A 25,475-nucleotide genomic window follows, 5' to 3' on the forward strand; every position below is an offset into this window, starting at 1 on the left:
ACAGCAGCTCTGCACTGAGGGTACCCACCCAGAACTCACCCCCCCTTATAGGCAACCCCTTCCTCCATGAAGTTAGTGCAAGCAAATCACCAGTCAAAGCAATGATGTAATCCTATCTCCCTTTCCCATCAGGACCCAGGCTTAACCCAATGAGCTTTGGAATTTCCTTGTTAACCTTATTTGTCCAGGGGCAACTGTGCAGGTCACCACAATTGGCTGAAGATGAGGATTTTTATTCTACAGTTGAGGGAATGTTTTCTGTCTCCCCACCCAACAGGAACAAGGAAATATGTTGTTCCAGTTATCACGGGCGTTCATCTACAGCTAGGAGAGAAGAGAGCCTGGGGACAAAGCCCATGCAGGACAGCCTGCCAGGGACCTCCTTTTCCTCCAGATTTCCTTCTCGAGTGAGGCGGTTTAAGTCAAGGCTTTTGTTACTTGCAGCCCAAAGCATCTTAATTGACCCCTCCCAGCCTGAGCTCCTCTGAGATGTGTGGCAGGAGCCACCTGTCCCTAGGTTGGTGCTGGAGAACAGCCTGACTCTGTGCCTAGGATAAGAGCAAGCCTACCTCTGGTCACAGGTAAGGAATCCGTGTGCATCTATTATTGTCCCTGCCCAGACCTGTATCCTATATGCTTGTAAGTGCATCCTTGGGAAACCTCTCTGTGCTTGTTTGTTTGTTTGTTTGTTTCCACACCAATAACCAATTCTTCAACTCTCTGGACACCAACCAACTGGGTGTCCTATGGTCCAATTCAACTCTGACACTAACTACCTGGAGTTACATCAGGCTCCACAAGTCCAAGGCTCAGTCACACAAGACTGTCCCCACTTCAGATGAGTCACAAGTGTCAGAGCCCAAGGTCACCCACACTTCAGTCTCACTTGGCTACAAAGTCAGGTGTTCCCACAACACTCCTCTTCAGGTTTAATATTTTGCTAGAATGACTCATAGGATTGGGAATATACTATTACTAGTTTATTATGAAGGTTATAACTCAGGAACAGCCAAACGGAAAAAGTGCATAGGACAAGATATGGGGACATGTGCGGAGCTTCCATGCTCTCTCTAGGTGCACTACCCTTCTAATACCCCGATGTGCTCACCCACCTGGGAGCTCTCCAAACTCTGTTGTTTAGGAGTTTAATGGAGGTTCCAGTATGTAAGCATGACTGATAGAATCATTGGCCATTGGTGATTAACTCAATATCCTCCCTGGAGGTTTGTGGGGGGTGTGTGTGAAAGTTCCAACACTTTAAACATGCCTTCGTCTTTCTGGCAACCAGCCCCCATCCTGAAGCTGTTTAGGGGCCCCCAGCCATCTCATCTCCTTAGCATACAAAAGACACTCTACTAGGGACGCCTTGGTGGCTGAGTCAGTTAAACGGCCAGCTCTTGTTTTCTGCTCAGGTTGTGATATCAGGGTCATGGGATGGAGCCCCATGCGGGGCTCCATGCTCGGTGGGGAGTCTGCTTGAGATTCTCTCTCTGCCTCCCCCTGTGCCCCTCCCTCTCGTTCTCTCTCTCTCCAAAATAAATAAATAGGGGCACCTGGGTGGCTCAGTCAGTTAAGTGTCTGCCTTCGGCTCAGGTCATAATCCCAGGGTCCTGGGATCGAGCCCCGTGTCCAGCTCCCTGCTCAGCAGGGAGTCAGCTTTCCCTCTCCCTCTGCCCCTCCCACCCTGCTCATACTCTGACTCTCACTTTCTCTCTCTCTCAAATAAATAAAATCTTTAAAAACTAAATACATAAATAAATCTTTTTTTAAAAAAAGATTCCACAACTCTACAGATGCCAATGGTTTTATGAGCTGTGTGCCAGGAACTGGGGACAAAGACCAAATATTTATTTTTTATTATACACATTTTCATTCTCAGTCCACAGCATTGGGTCAAGGAGACTCCATCTGCCTCCAGGGGTAAGCATATGGTAAGGTCTGGCCAGTCAGAGCATTTTATGCCCTTGGTCACAGTGGTTGGCTTAGTGTTGAACTCATGATATGAGGTGGACCAATGAGACTCAGAATACGGAATTGAAAGTCCACTGAGAAAGAAAAGGACTTTCTCTCCTGCTGTGCTCTTTTGGGATTCTGGAAGAACAGAATAGAATGTACCCCTTGGATCTGCTGGGCGGTATCTTGCATCCATATGGGGAGAGCCCACCTGAAAACGAATGAAGGAGAACAAGGTCGAGAGAGGGTCAGAGGAATCCCAACTCTGATTACTTGACCTCCTAGATTCATTTGTGCCTGAGCAACCCCTGACTTTTCATAAGTGACCATATATAAAATTCTCCTTCACATTGAGTTGGGACTTCTGATACTTGCCACTAAAATGGCCCCGATTAGTACATGCCACCCAGTGACTACAGGGCCACCGACTGCTGCAGGGCCCTCCTCAAACTTCCGTCTTCACATATACCCCAAATCCTAAACTCCTTCTTCATTCTTAGAGTTGTGTCCCCTCCATCAGGAGGAGCTCCCTTCTCTAGGCAGGGCTTAATTTGGGAATCTTTTAAAATGAACTGTATGGGGGATATTTCAGGATGCCAAGACACCCAGAGCCCAGGAATAAAGTTTTACCCTGCCCCCTCTTCTCTCTCTCTCTCTCTCTCTCTGTGTATGTGTATATATATACATATATATATGTATATATATATATCAGTTAGGGCTTCATTCAGATGCAAATAAGGGGAAATCTTTCACACAGTGGTTTAAACAAAGAAATGCAGAAGGCAGAGGGCTCAGACCCACACTCCTTCACCCTAGCTTCTCCATCACCCTTGGTGTGTGGTTTCCATGCTTATGATCCCATGTGGGCAGGAGGAAGGGGAAGATGTGGTAACAGCAACCTTCCATCCCAGCATACTGGCCAGAAAGGCATCTTGGCTGGAATGTTTCCTGAGGGTGGGGATCTTTGATTGTTTGCTTAGGTATTCCAAGTGCCTAGAACTGATACCCAATAAACATGCAGAGAGAATGAGTGGATGGATGGGTGGGTGGATGGGTGGGTGGATGGATGAATCGGTGGATGGGTGGGGGGATGGCTGAATGGGTGGGAGGATGGGTGGATGGACAGGTGGATAGATAGGTGGATGGGTGGATGGATGAATGGGTGGGGGAATGGGTGGGGGGATGGACAGGTGGATAGATATGTGGATGGGTGGTTGGATGAATGGATGGATGAGTGGATAGGTGGATGGATGGATAGGTGGATGGATGGGTGGATGGAAAGGTGGATGGACGGTGGATGGATGGGTGGGCGGATGAATGAATGGGTAGGAAGGTGGATGGGTGGATGGGTGGGTGGATGGATGCCCTTAAGGGAAAATTGACTTTTTATCTCCTTATAGCCCCTGCCATGGAATCAGGCAAGAGAAGGGACTGGAATGGCCACTGAGTGATCCCTCACATCATCTGCTCCCCAGCCCCCACACTGGCATATAGTATCCTGGAATTCCTCATGGGCCTTCATCCTCCACAGGCAGGATCTCCTGTAAGAATTCTTTTTTCACAAGACAAAACCAGGGAGGGAGACAAACCATAAGAGACTCTTAATCTCAGGAAACAAACTGAGGGTTGCTGGAGGGGAAGGGGGTGGCCGGGATGGGGTGGCTGGGTGATGGACATTGGGGAGGGTATGGGCTATGGTGAGCGCTGTGAATTGTGTAAGACTGATGAATCACAGACCTGTACCCCTGAAACAAATAATACATATGTTAAATAAATAATTTATTTAAATAAATAAATAAATAAATAAATAATTCCTTTTTCATATATCTGAGCAGATCTGGCTACCCCCACCCCAATCTTTCTTAGGAGATTCTTACCCACCACAGGGCATATGCTTCACTAGGGAGATGTATTCTCCACTTTTTATAACTTCTCCTGGGACACAAATGATGACAGGAATGAGATCCAGCTGTGACTCCAGTGGGGGTAACGGGCTGGCCCCCTCTGCTTTCAGTAACAACAAGCTGGCATCACTTTTGAGCAAAGACTTTTTATAAGAACATCGCCACCATTCATATCCATGAGCTGCCATAATGCGAGATTTCTTTTTAGCAATCCTGCATACAGTCAATAGGCCAAATTTATGTCTATTTTTTCCCCAAGAGATGGGGATACAATCATTAAATGTATACAGAATATTAGGCCTGTAAAGGAGAATTTGAGGGCCACCAGGAGCCACCCCCCCAATTCTGCCAGCCTGACCCTCCATAATACTCAATCTCCCTACAGTTGGCTCCACCTGCCACAGTCCCTACTACTTCAAATAGGTTCCTCAGTGGTCTCCTGACGGATCACCAGAGAGAGCTTCGTTATATTTGCAAAAAGAACACTGCATTTTTGGAGAATAAAAAAAAAAGGAAAGTAAAAACAGTCACCCATAATCCTCCAAACAAACCAAACTCTTTTCAGCTTGCTAGTTCCATTCTTGGCCTTATTCACATATGTGGACTCACTTTACAGAGTGACAGCCAGAGATTTCTTTTTTATTCTGCATCTGCACTCAACAGTACATCATAAGTGTTCTTCCCACTGCCACAGCTTGTTTGATATATTAATAGCTGCATAATCATCCTCAAATTTGTTGGGCCATAATTTACGTAACAAATACATGAGTTTACCTCCAACTTCTTGCCTCTGTAGCTAAGGCTGCAATAAACATCCCTGGGCACATAGTTTGTTTTCTTGTTCTTGTGTGGAGTGTTGGTTTAAAAGCAGCATGAAGGCTGGTGTCAGCCCTGGGCTGGCGGCTCGTGGTGCCTTGCTCCCCCTGAATCCCCAGGCTGCTGGCCAGAGAGAAGCTGCTGAGCCTCCACCGTCAGTCTCTTCGCTGGCCACAAATGAACTGGAAGCAGCTCGTCCTCCCACTCGATGACATGTCTGCAGAGAGCGGTTTGGAATCCCACCTCTACCTGTGAAAGAAACCAGCGGGGTTCACCTGGCAGGAAGGGGGACCTGGCAGCCTGTGTGGGATCCCTGGAGCAGACGAGCTGTCCCTGCCTCCCATGCTTACTGGGCTATGTCAGTTCTTCGGTGCTATTCTCCCTCCATCAGATGCTCCCAGACAGGCTGACAGTCAAGGTCAGTGTGTTTCTAGGATCAAGGTGTGGGCACCTGACTCAAACTAGACAGGTCAGATGCTTTCTTTCCGGAGGAAAGCAGCAACACTGATTCAGCCCAACAGCTGGGCCCTGATGAAGTCACTCCTCTGTTCCAGTGCCCAGATCCCCAGAGCCAGCTGGGTGCTGTCCTTTTCTGAGCCCAGCCTTGTCACCTTGCCCTCACCTGCAGCCTTCCAAAAGAGTCTCTTTCTGTACATGTCTCTCCACCTGTGAACAGAGAGCCCTCCCAGATACAGCCAGCCCCCTTGGCAGAGGGGCCCTGGGGACCTCAGGGACCACCATTCCAGGTCAGCCTGAGGGTCAGCAGTCAGACCTGTGGGCCAGCCTGCCCCAGCCAGCTCAGCCCGGCCAGCGCCTCCTCTCTCGGCTCTCTGGCTCAGTAATTCATCACTCTAACCAAACAAAACCTGACAAAGGACAAAGTGATGCCTTCGATCCTGCTAAGAGGCAGCCATCCCAGCAGCCTGTGCCCACTCAGCATCGGCCCCAAGCCCCACCCGAATTCCTGGACAGAGCCTTTGGCTTCCCAGGCTGGCTAAGTATCAGGAAATTGAGACGTCGCCAGAATCCTGAGCCTGGCGCCAAGTAGCGGGAGCGAGATGAGTGAGGGGCCTGGAGCCCATGGGGACTGGGCTTCCACCCCAGCACCACGGCTCACTCCTCATTAGCTGGAGCAAGTTCACTGGGCAAAGTGTTCACTCCTGAACTTCAGTTTCCTCATCTGCAAAATGGGTGCAAGAATCCCTATGCCTGGGGCTCGGTCCTTGGAGAGAGTTGCATCCCAGCGTCTGGACCACGACAGATTCCAAATCCAAGCCAATTTGTCTCTCCTCGTGCCTCTGTTGACAGGAGTTTTCACCATGACACCTCACTGGACCCCAAGCCTGCTCTCACCTCGGTGGGCTCCAGGCTGGGAGGACTGCCAGCGCCACGGGCCCACACTCCCCATGCCCCCCCCACGACTTCCCTAATGCCATACCACCAGGAGAAGGGGGGGAGGGCATGGCATCTGCTTCCTTCCTCTAGTGCGCCCAGAGTGGGGAGGAACCTGGGTTACTTTCATTTTTGAGCTTCCCAGTAGATTAAAAATGAGGAAAGTTGCAGTAATTTTAGTGTAATTTACGTGTCTACACACAAAAAAGTATGAGACAATGTAGCTGCGGGATTGACAAGCTAATGGCAGAACTCAGTCCATTTTCTGGTGAACTACTAGGGGTGCTGTCTGCAAGGGACACAAACTCAAAGTCGCCCAACAGCCACCTACTTGTGATCTGCAGGAGCTGGGGTTGCACCCTCAATGACCGAGTTTCTAGAAAAGAAACATCACCAAATCCAAGGCAGAACCCTCACTGGATCCCATTAAAAAAAAAAAATCTGTGGTGGGGGGACATTTTTAGATGTTTGGGAACGTATGAATAGGGTAGGATATGGGATCGTTTTACAGAATTACAGTGCATTGTCTTGTTCGTGGTCATACAGGAGAACAGCCCAAAGGGTCATAAAATGGTTCAGAAAAAAAATTCTAGAAATAAAAGCAATAGGCAGGTAAAGGATTTATGACCAAATGTGGACCACAACTGAACCCAGGTGGGTTCATTGTGCCATTCTTTCTACTCGAAGCTTTTCATTAAGCAAGATGAAAAGGGGGTGTACCTGGGTGGCTCTGTCGATTAAGTGTCTGCCTTTGGCTCACGTCGTGATCCCGGGGTCCTGGGATTGAGCCCCGCATCGGGCTCTCTGTTCAGCAAGGAGCCTGCTTCTCCCTCTGCCTGCAGCTCCCCCTGCTTGCACTCTCTCTCTGTCAAGTAAATAAATAAAATCTAGAAAGAAAGAAAGAAAGAAAGAAAGAAAGAAAGAAAGAAAGAAAGAAAGAAAGAAAGAGAAAGGGAAAGGAAGAAAGAGAAAGAAAGAAAGAGAAAGGGAAAGGAAGGAAGGAAGGAAGGAAGGAAGGAAGGAAGGAAGGAAGAAAGAAAGAAAGAAAGAAAGAAAGAAAGAAAGAAAGAAAGAAAGAAAGAAAGAAAGAAAGAAAAGAAAAAGAAAGAAAGAAAAAGAAAGAAAGAAAGAAAGAAAAGAAAAAGGGAAAGGAAGAAAGAAAGAAAGAGAAAGGGAAAGGAAGAAAGAGAAAGGGAAAGGAAGAAAGAAAGAAAGAAAGGGAAAGGAAGAAAGAGAAAGAAAGAAAGAGAAAGGGAAAGGAAGAAAGAGAAAGAAAGAAAGAGAAAGAAAGGAAGAAAGATGAAAAGGTTGGAACTGCCAATTCAAATGTTTTGTACATTTTTCTAAATAAGATGCTATTACGTCGTGTCCCCGCTGGCTGTGAGGCACCTCCTGGTGCCTGAATGTGCAGGACGCTGGCCGGCCTGGACATCCACCCATCCAGGACGACCTGCTTTGGGTCATGTCTGGTTGGGGTGGGAGGTGCACTGCAGTCCTCACTCAGGCCACCACTCAAACCCTTCACGGGTCCCTGCGTGTCCAGTGACAGGTCACAGGGAAAGGGGGAGTGACGGTAGTAGCTACAGCTTCTGGGCACCCATCATCCAATTTGCATGGCAGAGCTAGAGAGGGAGAGGTCATTAGGTCCATTTCGCAGAGGAAAACTGACCCCAGAGGGGTCATGTGTCACAAAGCAGGGACCTTCTAGTAAACCACCCTCTGAAAAATAAAAAAAGGAGACAGACACAGTTGGAGGGGTAGGAAGGTGTAAATATTACCTACCACAACGGTCAATTTCAAGGGATCAGTGGTTTAACAAATGACTTGCAAAATTCCTGAACACTTAACAGGCACCATGGATTTGAACCCGGTCCTGGGCATCTATCTCAGAAGCCCCCACTATCTTCTCTGTCAGCATTTGCTACACCTTGTTCATCTACTCACCACTTGTACAATTTTGCCATACCTGTGTTCCACCTATTATTAAATATTTTTCCCTAAGACATCTCACTTTCAAAAAAAAGATTTTTATTTATTATTTATTTGAGAGAGAGAGAGCAAGCACATGCAAGGGGAGGGAGCAGAGGGAGAGGGAGAAGCAGACTCCCCGCTGAGCAGGGAGCCCGACGTGGGGCTTGATTCCAGGACCCTGAGATCATGCCCTGAGCTGAAGGCAGACACTTAATCCACTGAGCCACCCAGGTGCCCCAACACCTCACTTTTTAAAGACGGTTGACATTACTACGGCTGAAAAGCAAAATCACTTGCTATAAAGAATAAGGTAATACTAAAATGAACATTTAATTATTAAAATAAAAACATTCTTTGCATTTCCCAAAATACCGTTTCCATGTGCTGGCCCGGGTGACCCAGAGGCTGCACTCTGGGGACCTGGGACCTGTCTTTCTGCCACCTTCCATAACAGCCATCATATGAAAGGGCTATGGCATGTCACTGGGTCCTTCAAAAGGAGGAGACAGCAAACTGATACGAATGTGAAAATGCTCAGCCAGTGTTCAGACATGTGTCTTATACAGTCTTGATGTCCCCACAGGGCTCTTCACCTGCAGCCTTTCTTAGGACCTCAGGATCCTCTAGGAGAGCCTGCCCCCATGGGGATTGGACTGGGTTTCCATAATCATTTCACCTGCGGCCACCGTTTGGTGGGAGGGAGGGACAGGGTATTGATCAGCAGCAGCGGTGGTGGGTACAGTCAATACAGACCAAGACCTCCAAGGGACAGAGCCCCAGGGAGGAAACAAAAACAGAGACTCCTACAGAGGGCAGCTAGTACAGGGCTAGTATCCACCAAGGCTAGATACGTGCCTACCCTGCAAAGCAGCCATTCCATTCCAGAACATATACTCTCAGAGAGGCGTGCACATGTTCACCAAAAGACACACAGAGTCTTCATAACAGCTCTGCTCATGGCAGTCCCAAGTGGAAACCAATACACATACCCATCAACAGGAAAATGGACAGATTAGTTGTGGAATAGTATACAGCAAAGAAAAAGGGCGCGCACACACACACACACACACACACACACACACACACACACAATTACTATATGCAAGGAAGGAAAGAATCTCACAGACATAATGTCAAGAAAAAGAAACCAGACCCCAAAGAGTATGTGTTGCGTGGTTCTATTTCTATAAAGTCCAAAAACAGGCAAACTCATCTATGGTTAAGAGAAATCAGAATATGGGGTGCTAATGACTGAGAAGCCCAGGAAAGCTTCAGGGGTGCTGGTAAGGTTTTCCACCTTGATCTAGATGGTGGTTACAGTTATGTTCACTTACTAAACATCTGTTGAGCTGTATATGTAAGATTTTTTTTTTTTGCGCTTTAGTATAGGTATATTATATTTCAATATAAAATGTAATAAATAAATATAAGAAGAAGGTATACAAAATACCAGCATAGCGCTAGATGACGAGAGTAAGAACCAGAATGCCATCTGTAACCAACACTGTTGAATAATTAAGAAGCCCGTGAACATAAAGCCTACCACACATTTTGGGAGAACACAAAAGATATACATTAAGCACATTCATATAGTTGCCTGTGGGGAGGGAATGGGAGTGAGGGGTAGTGATAAAAGGGAAACCATAAATAATAAAATAGGATCAGGGCCTCACTAGCACCAGAGGGATCCCATGCCATTTCATAAAGAAAAGGAAGAAGAAGAGGGGAAGGGGGGGGAGGAGGAGACATTAAATTTTGGACAATCCTTTGAGGTTTCCAACACTGCCCAAGGAACCCAGCTTGGGCTCTGATCCCTGGAACCCCCCCAGCACCCCAGTGCTAGGTAGCATGCTTTACACACAGGCTTCCCCTGTTCATGGCCCTGGGAGGATAGACATTGTTCCCAGAGGAATCAGATCAGTTTCTGAAGGACTGAACCCCTTCCCAGGACCTGGAGCTGGGAGACTGGCACGTGGGCCCACTGGAGATCTGAGGAGAAGGGGCATTTCAGATGGGGCTCACAGGTGACCTGGAATTTCTCAGGAGGTGGGAGATGAGAGCAGGGGTAAGGGAGAGTCATGTGTGGTGGAGTCAGAGCAATAGAGGAGGGAGGCTGGAGGCTGGTGGGCAGCTCACTCCCAGACCAGCGTGGCCCTCAGTCAGCCCTCAACACATGTCCTTCATGAGATCTGCCATAGCCAAGTACCACCTGTGCTTTTACTAATACTTTTAAGCAAAAAAAATTTTTTTACTTAAATGTTTTAGAAGGTAGTTTTGTCCAAAGGGTTGATGTGGATGTGGAGAAATGGAGCCCTGGTGCACTGGTGGTGGGAATGTAAATGCTGCAGCCACTGTGGAAAATGGTATGGCAGTTCCTCGAAACATTAAACATAGGGGACGCCTGGGTGGATCAGTCGGTTAAGCGTCTGCCTTCAGCTCAGGTCTCAGGTCATGATCCCAGGGTCCTGGGATCGAGCCCCACGTTGGGCTCCCTGCTCAGCGGGGAGCCTGCTTCTCCCTCTGCCTGCCACTCCCCCTGCTTGCGCTCGCTTGCTCTCTCTCTCTCTCTCTCTAACAAATAAATCAATCTTAAAAAAAAAAAAGTCAAACATAGAACTACCCTATGATCCAGCAATCCCACTTCTGGGCATTTATGCAAAAGAACTGAAATCAGGATCTTGATGAGGTATTTAAACACTCATGTTCATTTGAACACCCATGTTCATTATTCAGAATAACTAAAAGGTGGAAGCAATTCAAGTGTCCATCAATGGTTGGATAAGCAAAATGTGCTGTATACATACAATGGAATATTATTCATCCTTAAAAAGGAAAGAAATTCTGATACACGCTACAACGTGGATGAACCTGGAGGACATTATGCTAAGTAAAATAAACCAGTCACAAAAGGTCAAATACTAAAAACCAAACCAAACCAAACCAAAAAACCCCAAAAGGTCAAATACTATGTGACTCCACATATGTATGTATATAAATGACTGTATGTATACACTTGGAGGAGTGAAATTCATTGAAACAGAAAGTAGAGTGGTGGCGACAATGGGCTGGGGGAGGGGGCCGGGGGAACTTATTATGTAATGGGTACAGAAATTCAGCTTTACAAGATGAAAAGAGTTCCAGAGATGGATGGTGGTGATGGTTGCACGATGGCGTGAATATACTAAATGCCACTGAACGCTTAAAAATGGTTAAGATATAAATTTTGTTTTGGGTGTTTCATGGCAATTTTTAAAAGGTAGCTTTGTGGGGCACCTGGGTAGCTCAGTCGGTTGAGCATCTGTCTGTGGCTCAGGTCATGATCTCAGGGTCCTGGGATCGAGTCCCACATCATTGGGTCCCTGCTCAGCAGGTAGTCTGCTTCTCCCTCTCCCTCTGCCTCTCCCCCTGCCTGTGCTCTCTCACTCTCTGTCAAATAAATAAAATCTTTTAAAAATAAATAAATAAAAATAAAAAGTAGCTTTGTATCACTACTATAAATGAAAAAACTCTTGCGCTAAAGGAAAGATGTCCATAAAATTAAAAACAATTACTAATTGAAGGCAGTGTTAATGTTGCCCTAGATGCTGGTATCTGCTGAGGCTATGCATGGAGACCTCATCCCACTCTGTAGCCCATGCTTTGAAAGACCCTTGTAAGGACAAAGGAGAAGGGGGCATGAGCATGTCAGGCAGAGGCAGGCCAGGGCATGCCAAGTAAGAAAAGCAGAGCAGAGAGACCCCCACCAGGCCCGGGGCTGTCTGGGCAGGGAATTCCAGGTCTCAGGTGCCTGAACATGGGGTACCTTAGTTCCAAGAACTTCTTAGTCTGTGAGGAGGGGGTTCTGCAGCAGGAGGGCTAGAGTAGATCCCTCTTTAAGCGCTAGACCCAGGGAGAGGGCCTGGTTACTTTGGTCTAGGGGCTGTACTTTCTGGAGACAAGTAAATAAATACATCCAGCCTCAATATGGCCAGGGCATAGACAGATGATGGCCAGTGAGGGTGGAAGGGAAGGGTCTAGAGGGAGAAATTGTGAAGGCTGTTGCTAAGAGTCACCCGTGGACATCTTGATATTTTAGCCAGCACTGCATCCAGACCCTTTTCCTGGAAACAGTGCCTCGGTTTTCCTTTGAGAAGCTGCCTATTTCTGGGATGAATATTCAGTACATTTTGTTGGGCAAGGCTGACTCCACCCCTACCCACTATGGGATTCAGAGGATCCAGGCCTGGCCAGTCAGAAGATGCTATCCTTCCTCCTCACCTCAGAGCAATAATGACTCCAGAGCTCCGAAATACTCTATAGCTCTCAATACTCTCTAAGCTCCCGGATTCAGCCACACCTGACGCAAGCACCTCCCCTTCGTTTATGCTTTGGAAGGGTCCTCAGCTTAACTGACAAGGTGTGTGTGCTGGGGGCTGGGTAAGTCTCACCACAATCTGCTCCTTGTCCAGGGACTCCGGAGGTTTCATCTAGTCTGTAGAGATCCTTCTCGAGCACACAAGTGCCTTACAGTTCTGGGTGTTGCGGGCCCCCCCATCCGCTTACGGAGACACATCCCCTCGCCCGCGCTCCATGATGTCAATTACATGACTTGCAGCTGACCGGCTGAAATGTGAAATCTCATAGACATTTTTTTTAATTAATTGTAAAGTTTTAACTTTTTCTTTTGCATTCTCGTTGCAAGCTTTTCCACAGCCTTTGGAAAGCTCCCAGGCTCCAGGCCCCGTGCCCACGACGCCCGACGCACGGACAGGGCCCCGCGCGCCTCGGACCCTCGTGCAGGCGGGCGGGAGCGGGCTGGGGCTCGCACGCATGCGCGCGGAGGCGGGCCTGCGCCCCGAGGCCTGCGCGTTGCCGTTCGGCCGCCGGGGAGGGGGGGTTTGGGTGGAGTGGCAGCGAGCGCGTGCTGGAGGCGGCCGCCGGGCTAGCGAGACTTTGTGCTCCACAGACCCTCCTTCGGGCGCATCCTCCCGGAGCCGCCCCCCAAACCCCCGCCGCTTCCAAGCAAGGCGCCCCCGACTCGGCGGGACCGGCCCCGGGGGATGGAGCGGGCCCGTCCCCACGGCCCCAGAGGGGCCCCGAGGAGACGACCGCGCGCGGCCTGACCCGCCGTCCTGGCCCAGGGGCCCATGGGCGCGTCCCCGCGGGCGGGCCGCGGACGTGAGGGCGGCGAGCGGCGGGGCCGCGACGCCGAGGAGGGCCGTGCTCGTGCCCGGCCCCGCGCAGGCCGCGCGCGCGCGCTCCCGCCGCAGCGCCGGCCGCGCCCGCCCCGCCTCTCGGCGCCGGCCCTGGAGCCCGGTCCGCGAGCGGCGGCGGCGGCGGCCGGAGGGACGATGAGCGGCGCGGCGCGGGCGGGCCCGGCCCGGCTCGCCGCGCTCGCTCTGCTGACCTGCAGCCTGTGGCCGGCGCGGGCGGACAACGCGAGCCAGGAGTACTACACGGCGCTCATCAACGTGACGGTGCAGGAGCCCGGCCGCGGCGCCCCGCTCACGTTCCGCATCGACCGCGGGCGCTACGGGCTCGACTCGCCCAAGGCCGAGGTCCGCGGCCAGGTGCTGGCGCCGCTGCCCATCCACGGAGGTGAGTGCGGGGCCGCGGAGAGAGCAGCCGGCGCGGGGGGCGGGCGGCGGCCCCCTGGGGAGCCGGGGCGCGGGGGCGGCGGGCGCGGCGCCCCCACCCCGGCCGGGCTCGCCGCTGCGTTCCGCGCCGCTCGGCCGGCGGCCCCGGGGCCGAGCTTTCCGTCGTGTGCCCCCGGCCTGCTCCGCGGCTGGCAGGGGGGCTCCAGACGCGTCCGGGGGGCTTCCTCTTCTTGTCGGAGGACTTAGAAAACGTTCCTTTTCGTTTAGGTAGCTTGTTTACGGGAGGGCATTGCACTGCGAGTTTGCGGGGACAGTTGAGACAAAGGAGGTGGCGGAGGAGCGCAGAACTAATTCATGGTGGATGAGGTTCTAACCTGTCTTTTGGGGATCGGCAGGTTTGTTCCCGAAATCCCAGACTTAACGCTGCCTTGGATCTCGGAGGATGAGGCCCTTTTCGAACGGGAAAACGTGCCGTTTTTCTTAAGTGGCAAGTGGGAGGAGGGTGCAAGAGGAAAATGGGCATCTTCCCTGTTGCTTTTGGCTCTTGTTCTGCCCCAGTAGTTTGACTGTAATTTGACTCCTGAAAAATCTCACATTATGAAGAATCTGATACCGATTGGGACTAGGAGCCAAGTCTTCAGGGCACCGGTGCTGAGCAAAGGGGAAATGGATAAAATTTTCAAGAATTGTCTTATCCTCATGTCTTCCTAAAAACACGGGTTCTGTCTCATTATTTGGTATAAAACATATATTTGTATACGTCACTGGCCATGTTTTAAAGGAACCATTCTCCCTTTTGATATTTTCTGTGGGGTTTTTTTTTTTCTTTTTCTTTTCCCACTGCTAACTTTTTGGAAAATGTCTGCTATCTTCTCCACCCCCACACTCATCCTGAGAATGCTGAGAGGGTTGTTTTTTTTTTTAAGCTGCTATTCATGTTAAAATGACCTAAGCAAGGCAGCCTAAATAAGGTAATGGTGTTTGTTTTTATACTCTAAATATTAAAGCATCATGCCTCTTCTGAGATCTGTATTTGTGATCTCAGATCTGCTGAAGTGCTAAGCTGTTTGTATACTGACTGAGGAAAGAGAATCCTGCAAGGCTTTCACTGTAGCTTGCCCCCAGTGTAGACCTGCCCTTTAAAACTTCATTTGTACACCAACAATCAGGTGCTTAAAGGGCATTCTTATCTCCACTTTGTTAAAAATGGCAGTTAGGGTCCCAGCGTGCCCGCAGAAACGACTTTGGTCTTTGGTTCATTTAGTAAATGTTTGTGTCCCTGTTCTGTGCCAGTCACTGGAGTTGGATCCCATCGTGTTGCCAAACTATGGCCCTAACAATGGTAGCCTCTTTTCTGGTGCTGAGAACCAGGAGGGTCACGGGGAGGGGAAGGAAGAGGAAGAGAGAGAGGCAAGCTGTTGTGGAGCAAGAGCTGGCCCTGTGCAGTGTTTTGAAATCTGTGGTTTTTCTTTGGGGCTTGGTTCCCTCTAGCACCCTAAATCCATGATCCTCACTTTTAGATTCTTGCCTCCAGAGTGTTCCATGTTTTAAAACTACTTGTTGCTTTCCTGTCACCCCAAACAAAAGCCCCCTCTTTGAGAAAGCTTGTTTTAGGTGTTGGAATAGAAGGGTATTGGGAGCTCACATGCAGCTGCTGTGTGGATGAGGGTTAGTCCTATTCCTTTGTCCCTGGGGAGGTAGCATCACTGTGGGATTCAAGGTTCTGAGTCCTGCTGTACATATACATACTTTGTGACACTAGGAACGTAAATTGGCTGCGTAACCTCAGTTTCATCGGCAAAGTGGAAGGATGACAGTAAGGTTGTTGAGGTATAAATGGTTCCTGCTTTTTTTTAAATTTTTTTTTAAGTAGGCTCCACGCCCAGCATGGACCCCAACATGGGCCTTGAACTCACGACCCTGAGATCAAGACTTGAAATCAAGAATCAGATGCTTTTAACGGACTGAGCCACCCAGGCATCCCCTGGTTCCTCCATTCTTAAAAAGACCAGACTTGTTAACCTAAATGAGTGTCTAAATTGGTGAGGTTTTAGACACCCTGTTGAAGTGAACACATTGGGGCAGTGTGTAAAGGCTGGGTCTGGGGTCAGTTTCCTTAAGTGTCTGTCTTCCCCTTCTCCATTCTCTAGGAGCTCATTTTCTTTTTGTACGTGAGATTGCTCTACGTTCTCTCATGGTGTGAGAGGTGAGACCCTACAGGTGGTTTGGATCTGACTTCCTACTAAGGGATCTGCAGACATAGGTGCTTTCAGTCCGGCAAATACTAATCGAAATCCTTTACCACTGGGGAGACAGGGGTAACAGCAGTGAACAAAACAGATAAAAATCTCTCTTCCTGAAGTGCTAGTAAGGGCCTTTATAAATCAGTTCACCTGTAAATCGTGAAATCCAAGGCATTTTCCTGCTCTTGTAGAAGGAACTTAGGAATGTATCTTAAAAACAACAGTGGTGGTATAAACCTGTTAAAATTACTCATGTTTAAGGAGTAGCTTACATCAGTTATACCTCAGTAAAAAAAAGGAGAGAGAGAGAAAATGGCTATTCTTGATTTAGTGAGTTTCAAAATTTTATATTTTAAGAAAAAATACTGCAATTCTAGTGATCTTTATGCCTTATAATTTTGAATTGAAGAGAATTCTTAGCATGTTTGTGGAGGACTTACTGTGTATTGACAGTAAACAAAGTGATATTCAAATTACACATACAAAAAAGTTACGAGACAGAATTCCTGGCAAAAGCAGCTGTGGGCAGTAGATGTGAATCAATCTTCCTGTCCTTTCCTTTTCCTTTCCTTTTCCTTTTCCTTTTCCTTTCCTTTCTTCTCTACACCCAATGTGGGGCTTGAATTCAACATCTGCTCCCCCCCCCGCCCCCCAGCCAGCCAGGAGCCCCTAGATGTGAAATTAATGAAAATGCATTTTGAGGATAAATGTTTGGTAGTAATGAACATAAAGACAAAATAACTTCGCATTTTCCTAGAGCTTAACATGGTGACTCATTTTATATCTATGACTTGATGGGTGAAATATTAGAAACCTTTCATATTTTGAAGTGCTACTATCAATTAGGCATGTATGAATTTCTGAGTAAAATTTATTTGCCTTATGTCCTTAAAGGATAAACAGGCAACTTTTTCTTTAGATGCTTTGGTATTTTAAAAGTACATTTTGGGGGCGCCTGTGTGGCTCAGCTGGTTAAGCCTCTGCCTTCGGCTCAGGTCATGATCCCAGGGTCCTGGGATCGAGCCCCGCATCCGGCTCCCTGCTCGGCTTGAAGCCTGCTTCTCCCTCTCCCTCTGCTCCTGCTTGTGTTCCCTCTCTTGCTGTGTCTCTCTCTGTCAAATAAATAAAATCTTAAAAAAAAAAAGTACATTTTGGAAAGTGTTAAACTCTATAAAACAGTAAGTGTTCCACTTTGAAAATCCATTCTTTTTCATTAAATAGAATGCATTTGTAAATGGAGATTTCATTTGTCTGGTGCTAACGAATTTCACATTTTAACTGAGAATTCATTTGTAGATATGGGCTTTTGAAGAGACGTATTTATTTGCAGATTCCAGTAGCTTTCTTACTACTAATTTACTCAAAGGGGGAGCTTAGAGCTAGAAACAAATGTAAACCAGCTAGTGCCTACTGTGGAGCAGACATTGTAACTGCTCTGTGCGCGCACACTAACTTTTTGTCTGAGCCTGGAGTGGGGGGTTGGGAAGGAGAAGGCCCTGTGTTGATGATGTCATTGTGTCTGCAGATGGGGGAAGAATCTGGTGTCAGCCACTTTTTGCTTTGCATAGAAATTTTGAGGATTGGATGTTTCAGCCTGAGAGAACAATTTTACCAAATGTTCAGCTTGGGGGGGGGGGGTGTTATCTTACCGTACAGATGCAATAAAAAATTTTTTTAATAGCTTAGGTTTAAGAAAGTGATTCTATGGGATGAATCCATTAAACCTGAACATGGTTTTTAAAATTCTGATAGAGTGAAGGAGATTGATGTGGAAATAAGACCTTGGCTGAAAGCGGTCATATACTGTTGGAATTCATTCACAATGGCAAAGGCAGGGGCTACTGGAGATAGTTAGAGATTTCAAAATATTCAGAGAAAAAATAGGTATGATCCTGGGAGCAGGGACTCTGAAAGGAAAGAGAATTCAAAAGGAGCTGGAGGTTCTAAAAACCAGATTTTAACATAATTAAGCAAGCAAGCAGATAAAGGAGATATATACAATAAATTATATTTATATTGAATTTTACAATTTTTTACAGATTTTATTTGGGAGAGAGCAAGAGGGGAGGGGGAGTGGGGGGAGGCAGACTCTCCATTGATCAGGGAGCCCAGTGCAGGGCTCGATCCCAGGACCCTGGCTGGGATCATTACATGAGCTGAAGGCAGATGCTTAACTGACTGAGCCACTCAGGCGCCCCTATATTGAATTTTATAATTTAGAAAATGGTTTTACATACTCTATTTTTCCTTCACTTTTGGATGATCCATTGGCATATAAATATTCGAATATTTTTTAGAAAACATTTGACCTTCTCACCAAATATCCATCCTGCTACCATTCCATTTCTCTGTTTCTCTTCAGTGTTTCCTCCTGCTGTTCACATTGTGGGGATCTTTGATTGCTCTGCCGGTGATGTTGATAAAGAATGGCATATTTAAAAGATTTTTTTTTAAAGATTTTATTTATTTATTTATTTGAGAGAGAGAGAGAGACTGAGAGAGAGAGCACATGAGAGGGGGGAGGGTCGGGAGGGTCAGAGGGAGAAGCAGACTCCCCGCCGAGCAGGGAGCCCGATGCGGGACTCGATCCCGGGACTCCAGGATCATGACCTGAGCCGAAGGCAGTCGCTTAACCAACTGAGCCACCCAGGTGCCCAAGAATGGCATATTTAAATGATGTATTGGCCTACAGAATCCCTAGGGTCTCAATGTGTGGAATGGTGGATTGGAACTAAGAAAAAAGTTAATAGGAGTGAATAAATAGTCCTGAATTCCAGTAAAACAAAACAAAACAAAACAAAAACAAAAAACCCGCCCGCATTAAAAGGTGTTGAAGGGAGATAAGGCTTAGCTGCCTTTCGCAGGATGGACCCTCTCTAGTTTCCATGCATCTGGGCACCTGGATCCTGGCCAGCGCTGGTCCTGCTTCGTAGAGGCCAGGCCCACCTCTAGTTTATGTTTAGTTCTGCATATGAGTTTTAAAAGGTGGACAGACCACAGAGCATTATTTTGAACATTATAAAAGAGAAACCCTTCATTTGCAGGAAGGTCAGATTAAATGACTTCTCAGATTCCTCCACCTTTATCAAAGTGTGACTGCAAAGTAGTAAGATAAATCTTTTTGAACAAACCTGCCAGAATACACCTATGAAGGAGAGTGATTCTTTTCACACCAGTCCCATGGCTTCATGTGTGTACATATATATACACACATACTGCTTAGTGATGAAAACATACGTTGAAACAATTTTTAGAATTTGTAAGATTATCTTTTCCATTGAACAGTTTTAAAAAAGATGTGCAGTGTATCAAATCTTTGTCTTTCCTAGTAGATAGATTTGAATTTTGACAACAATTGAAAGTTATTTTGAGGCAGTTCTTTTTTATGTGCTCCTGAGCTCTCTCTTTAGGTAATTCTCAAGAGAGAAAATCTGGTGTGTTTTAGGCCATGTCCGTGACATCTGTGGGATGAATGGGTGGTCCTCAGAGCTGATTCTTTTGAGTATTTAAGTATAACAGTCTTGACTTATTTACAAAATAAAACTGCTCTTTAAGATCATCAACATTTGTTTTATCATCTTTAGAATATTTTATACAGTAGACATTATTTTCCATAAATGTATAGCTTTCTTTATTGTTAGAAGCAGTTTTGAATAAAACAAAGGGAGCTCTTTAAATGCAAAATGGCATAAGTACAAAAGTACTTAAGTACCTACTCTGGGGGCCCCTGGGTGGCACAGTGAAGCGTCTGCCTTCGGCTCAGGTCATGATCCCAGGGTCCTGGGATCGAGCCCCACATCGGGCTCTCTGCTCCTGCAGGAAGCCTGCTTCTCCCTCTCCTCCCTGCCTATGTGCTCTGTCGCGCTAGCTCTGTCACTATCTCTGTCTCTCTCAGATAAATAAAATCTTAAAAAAAGAAGACCTACTCTGTGCTTGTCCTACAGTGTGTGCGGAAGGTGCAGTATGCACTTCCCGCCTGGGGGAGCTTAGCCTTCTTGCTGAGGTCACCTTTGTCTGGGTGTGCCGTTGTGCAAGATGGTGCCGGCTGTCTTCCACCTATCGGTGGGCGTTTTTCTAAACAGGGGTCTGCAGACTACAGCCACCTGTTACTGTGAACAGATAATGGAAGACGACTGTGGCCGTTTGTTCACATGTCTTTGGTGGCTTTTGAATTGGGTGGTTGTGACAGGATCTGTGGCCTGCAAGCCTAAACTGCTTAGTCTCTGGCCCTTTAAGAAAACGTTTGACAATCTGTGTTCCAAAAGTTCATTTATACCTTAGTTTTTCCCTTGAAAAACCATGTTACGGATTTATGGATGAGGGTTTGATTCCTAAATGGCCCCAGACTATGACTCCTGGCAGTTAGGGACAGTGTGTTCTTTGTCTCAGCCCGGCACCTACGACTGTGCCTGGTACTAGCTAGCAAGCCACTGGAATATATGATTGCATTTAATCCTGTGCTGTTTGGTCTGGTAGTGGAACTGATGGCAGGCTTTGTAAGAAGGTGGGCGGGGGCGGCGGGTGACGGACAGAGTGTACTGTAGGGCCTCTGTTAGTGTGCTACGTTGTAAATGGCACGAAGACCAGAAAAACAAAAAAATGGTTTGGACGTGTAGCATGGAAAGGTTTCGTTGAAAATGTGGAATTTGAAGTCAACCTTGATTAGTTCTCTTTCCAGCCATAATGGAGTTAAAAGGGACCAGGTTTACATCCCCACCTAAAATGACTAGAAAACCTGACAAAGTTATGAAACAGCAGTTTTAGAAATAGGTCAACAAAGAGTACAAGACAGTGATCCCTGAGAGAAAGGAAATAAACAGTGGAGCCGTATGACTGCCCCAGCTTACAGCCTGGAGAGTTCTGTGTTGCAGTGCAAGGAAGGGGAATCCAGAAGGAACCCAGTGGGCTCCTTGAGTTGCTGAGACAGAGGTCAGAGCTCAAGGAGGCCAAGGCAGTTGGAATGGGCTTGGATATGCAGGAGGTAAAGTACCAGAGAGGAGGGAGCACCACAGAGCGTGAGCTCTGCAGAGCTGCAACGGCTCCCCTCAAGTCTTTGGTTGAGTACTGATCTGTACATTTTACAAAGAACGGTCAGAAATGAGCAGATGGAAGAACTCTCAGAGTTCCCACGAGGCTGGGGATCATTCATATTCTCATCGATCAGTGTAGGGAGACCCTCTAATGCACAGGGCATGGAGCGAGGCCACATTAGCCCTAAATAAAAACCTGTTCTGGACCCTACCTAACAAAGCTTAGAAGCACACTTTAAAAGGATCAGACTGATTCCAAGTAACTGGTCCAGAACAAAGCCCAACAATATTTAAAGGGATGCAACGATATCTGGGTCCCAAAAACATAAAATCCAAGACCCAATATCCAGTCAGAAATTACCAGGCATGCTAAGAAACAGACAAAAACGATCCATAGCAACAGGCCCAGAAATGGAACAAATGAGAGAGTTGCAGATAAGGATGTTAAATCAGCTATTACAGATCTACCCAGTTTGTGCAAGGAGATAAAAGAAACTATGGACACGATGAGGAGAGAAATGGATACAGAAAAGACCCACGTCAGACTTCTAGCCATGAACTCAAACTTGAAAAAGTGTAGGGTTTATATTGATAGAGAAGAGAAGAGTAATGAGTCTACCAAGAGGATGTTTGCTGCTCTCATGCTCTCAGCGTATCCCAGGCAGAGACGTGTAGTTGACACACGCTGTGTCCCACACTGTGGACTGAGGATGGGGCTGGAACTGTACAGCCCTAGGTGGTTACGGGTTTTGGGAATTTGGGGTTCTCCAGTCTCTCACTTAGTATCCTTCTTTAGAGCCCTCTACGCAGTCGGAAATTATATTTCTGGTTGGTTTGTTTCTGAGGGCAGGGGTGCAGTTTCTGTGTCCACTCTTGTATACTCAGTGCTTAGTGTGGTACCTGGCGCAGAGTAGGCTATCAGCGTTGGGTAGTTAGCGCTGGATGGATTAAAGTGGGTGAGGGAACCCGCCAGCCGTGTGGCTGTAGGGATTCATCAGAGCTGGGATGTGATGTAGGTCTCTCTGACTGCAGCATCCATACTTTAACCACTTTTTTGTACTGCTTCCCAAGTGGGTTTAATAAATTATGATCTGTCCACTCAGTGGAATGTTACACAGCCATTAAAGGGGATCGTGAAAGTTGTGTATATCCTACAAAAATAAATGTGCAGTGATTGAACTGTGACTGTGTAAAATCTGTTTACAGTGGACAAGGACTCAAAGTAATGTGCAAAAATAAAACCGGTTGGGTTATATTGATTGGATGGTGGGTGATATTTCTTATTTTCTTTTCTCTCTCTTTTTGTGAAATCGTTAATTTTCAGTACAAAACCTTCATAGGGGAAAGGCACTCCCCAAAGGGAACAAGTCCGTGTCAACAGGTTGGTTTTCTATTTGTTTATTCCCTAGTTTCAAGAAGAATGGAATGAATTCCAAGCCGTGGTCAGAAAGAGTAGGAAACTAGAAGATACCAGCCATATATTGAAAAGGGCATGTTTTGGGGCACCTGGGTGGCTCAGTCATTAAGCGTCTGCCTTCGGCTCAGGTCATGATCCCAGGGTCCTGGGATCGAGCCCCACATCGGGCTCCCTGCTCAGCAGGAAGCCTGCTTCTCCCTCTCCCACTCTCCCACTCTCTCTCTCTCTCTCTCTCTCTCTGTCAAATAAATAAAATCTTTTTTTTTTTAAGATTTTATTTATTTATTTGAGAGAGAGAATAAGAGAGAGAGAGCATGAGAGAGGGAGGGTCAGAGGGAGAAGCAGACTCCCTGCTGAGCAGGGAGCCTGATGTGGGACTCAATCCTGGGACTCCAGGATCATGACCTGAGCCGAAGGCAGTCGCTTAACCAACTGAGCCACCCAGGCGTCCCAAATAAATAAAATCTTAAAAAAAAAGGGGGGGAGGCATGTTTTTCCCTAGTAAGAAAAAGGGAACTCCAAGACCAGATGTGAAACAAGTAAAATGTGGCATGATTCTGAACGGTTAGCAGATCCTAGGAAGAGAAGTGGAATCCTAGCACCGGGCCCAGCTGTTCTGTAACATTTCTGTAATGATGATGTTAACACTTCAGTGGTTTTGTTGGTTTTCACTGTTTAAAACGAATCTGCAGTTAAAGCATAGAAGGCTCTATTAGTTGTAGGACAGAAAGTAAACATTACCAACCTTAAGAACATACCACTATAAATAGATGACAAAGGTGGAGAAATGGAAGAGAGAAAAGACGTATCAGGAGCAGGTGAGGACCCCTGTCTTCGTCTCTCCACACAAGGTAAGCATTCAGGAGGGCGTCTGGAGTTGTAGCCACCGGGAGGGTTTAACCACAAGAAAATCAGGAAATAACAAAATCGATGGCAAAGCCTCGGTGAGCAAAATCTTGATTTGTGACCTCGTAAATCCACGGTATCTAACGGTGACATAATAGCTGTAAGCCTTCCTGGAACCGTGGAGGGTAACCACCAGAAGAACCAGAAACAGAAGTTAAAAGTGGATGCCTTTTGGGACTTGGGACAATGGGGTGGATGGGGCAGGTGCACTTCCCTGTATGCCATTGGGTGAATTTTTCTTTGCTGCGTGTGGACACTGAGATCCCCACTCTTTCCCCTGTCCACACTACAAATGAATTCTGCTCCCGCCCCTTTTTTCCTTTGCTGAAACTCCCTGCTTTCCCAGCATCTGCGGTCTTCTGCAGCTCCATGGCCCTGCTGTAGAACGTAGGGTTCTGCAGAAACCAAGCACTGTCTCCAGAGCGTTCCTGCTTCGTTGGCACCAACAGACTCTGAAATCGGGAGACACTACCATTGAATTACCTGATTTTATTTCATAAGCAGCTCTACGTCTATAGACCCTAAAGTAATTTATTACAGTAGCTGTTACATTGGCTCATCATATTTCCCTTTTCTCTGGCAACTACCTTCCTCCTCAGTCAGTTGTAATGAGGCCTCATCATTGATTGAGCATAGGATGACCCCATGCCTTGGCCCCTATTGGAGCTTTTTCAGCCCCCTTAGGGCTTCTCACTTCTCTCCTTATTTGATGTAGATTCCATGAGTCTTCATGATAATCACCCCTTTTTCCTCTATTCTATATCACACTCACTTGGCAGAATCTCAGTCCTGGGTGAGCCACGTATCATTCATCTTCTCTGCGCTTCCTGTCGCCCCACAGCTGAATGTTGCTAGAGAAAATCTGAACAGCCCAGCGGACCAAGGTTTGAAAACATAAAATTTAAGCAAAAACAAATGGGCACTTAATGTTCAGTAATCCAAAAACATTTTTTTTTTTAAGTTTTTTATTTATTTAAGTAAGCTCTACACCCAACATAGGCTCAGACTCATGACCCTGAGATCAAGAGTCACACGTTCTTCCAACCGAGCCAGCCAGGCCACCCCCCCCCCCAAAATATTTTCTTCTAAAGAAGTGAGACAGCTCTCTGAGGCAACAATTTTCTCTCTCTGCAGTGCCTGCTATTGTCTCTTTCTCTTTACCATCAGCCTGGTCTTCTCTTCTGAGCCCTGGAGTCGCACATTCAACTCTCCCTGCTTGGTATCTTCAACCTAAATGTCTCAAGGACATCTCCGGGTTGAAGAGTCTCAGATGGAGCTTTTGATATATTTTTTGCCTTCCTGTCTGCTCCCCCTGCTCCCTAGTCTTCCTCATCTCAGTAAATGACATCACTGTCCGCTCTTAATATTTAAACAAATTTAGGAGTCATCCTTGCTGCTTTTCCTCACATTCCACATCGGATCTTTCCTCCACAGTTCACTTTCAGGTCTTCAGAATATACACATCTCTCTGTTGCTTGCCATTCTCCCTCCTGCCACCCCAGTGTAGGCAACTCTCACCTCTTACCCTTTCCTGGTTTCTCTGCCTCTTCTCTTCTCTGCCATCAATCTTTTCTCCCTGCAGTAGCCCAAATTATCTTGAAGCTTCTACACGAAATCATAACACTCCCTGTGTAACCCCCTTCAGTGTCTTCTCGTCGTCCTTAGAATGGAAACCTGAACTCCGTGCTGTGGTGTGCTCCCTTCACTCCTGCCGCTCAGCTCACCGCTGGTCACCATGCCGAGGCTCTTCTGATGTTCTTTACTTCCCAGAGCTTCTGAGTTTTCTTCACAATGTGTACCTCCTGGCTGCCGTCCCACCCACCTCCACTTCCTACTCCCCCATACGGTGTTTGCCGTACTAGTGGAGATTTACAGTTCTTTGGTTCTGTATAATGGCCGATTAAAGGGGCAGACAGAGGCACGGGAGAAGAATTACAGAGTGTCCGAACTCAGTGGTCGCCAGTGATTCTCAAGTCTAGCCACCCATCCAAAGCCTCAGCATTCTTGTCTGGTGATTGTACAGCTCCGGCGTGAACACATGAGCCACAGAAATCCACCACGTTCAGCTCTGGAAAACAGTGTTAGGAAGTTTTTCAGCTGGGAAAAAAAATTGGTTCACATATTTGTAGGCAGTAGTTGATTTCCTTGTTTGACTCAAATCCTCTAACCCTTCGGCTGTATGTCCCTATTTCTTTGGACCATTCTTAAGAATATGGTGTCGTAAACGTCAAAATGCATTTGTCTGTCAGTACTCCACTTAAAGGATG

General features: G+C 47.2%; 1 protein-coding gene and 1 long non-coding RNA gene across 4 annotated transcripts in view; one reads left to right on the forward strand and one right to left on the reverse strand.

The window, feature by feature from the left end:
• Positions 1–1,827: 1,827 nt before the first annotated feature.
• LOC118522276 (uncharacterized) lies at positions 1,828–13,188 on the reverse strand. The gene is made up of 4 exons (XR_004910556.2): positions 12,464–13,188; positions 6,786–6,952; positions 4,632–4,922; positions 1,828–2,164 (listed from the first exon to the last, which is right to left on the reverse strand). It is a non-coding gene; the product is annotated as an uncharacterized LOC118522276 (long non-coding RNA).
• Positions 13,189–13,288: 100 nt separating this feature from the next.
• Positions 13,289–25,475, forward strand: part of RNF130 (ring finger protein 130) — a 127,918-nt gene continuing 115,731 nt past the window's right edge. For 2 of the 3 annotated variants that reach the window (XM_036071190.2, XM_036071192.2), the window contains exon 1: positions 13,290–13,613. In XM_036071190.2, the coding sequence (XP_035927083.1) occupies positions 13,367–13,613 (247 nt within the window). In that variant the 5' untranslated portion in view covers positions 13,290–13,366. Of the gene's footprint in view, positions 13,614–25,475 lie in introns of all 3 variants that reach the window. The other variant, XM_036071191.2, reaches the window with a different exon arrangement.

The sequence above is a fragment of the Halichoerus grypus genome, chromosome 2, assembly GCF_964656455.1.
Source record: "Halichoerus grypus chromosome 2, mHalGry1.hap1.1, whole genome shotgun sequence".
Taxonomy (NCBI): Eukaryota; Metazoa; Chordata; class Mammalia; order Carnivora; family Phocidae; genus Halichoerus; species Halichoerus grypus.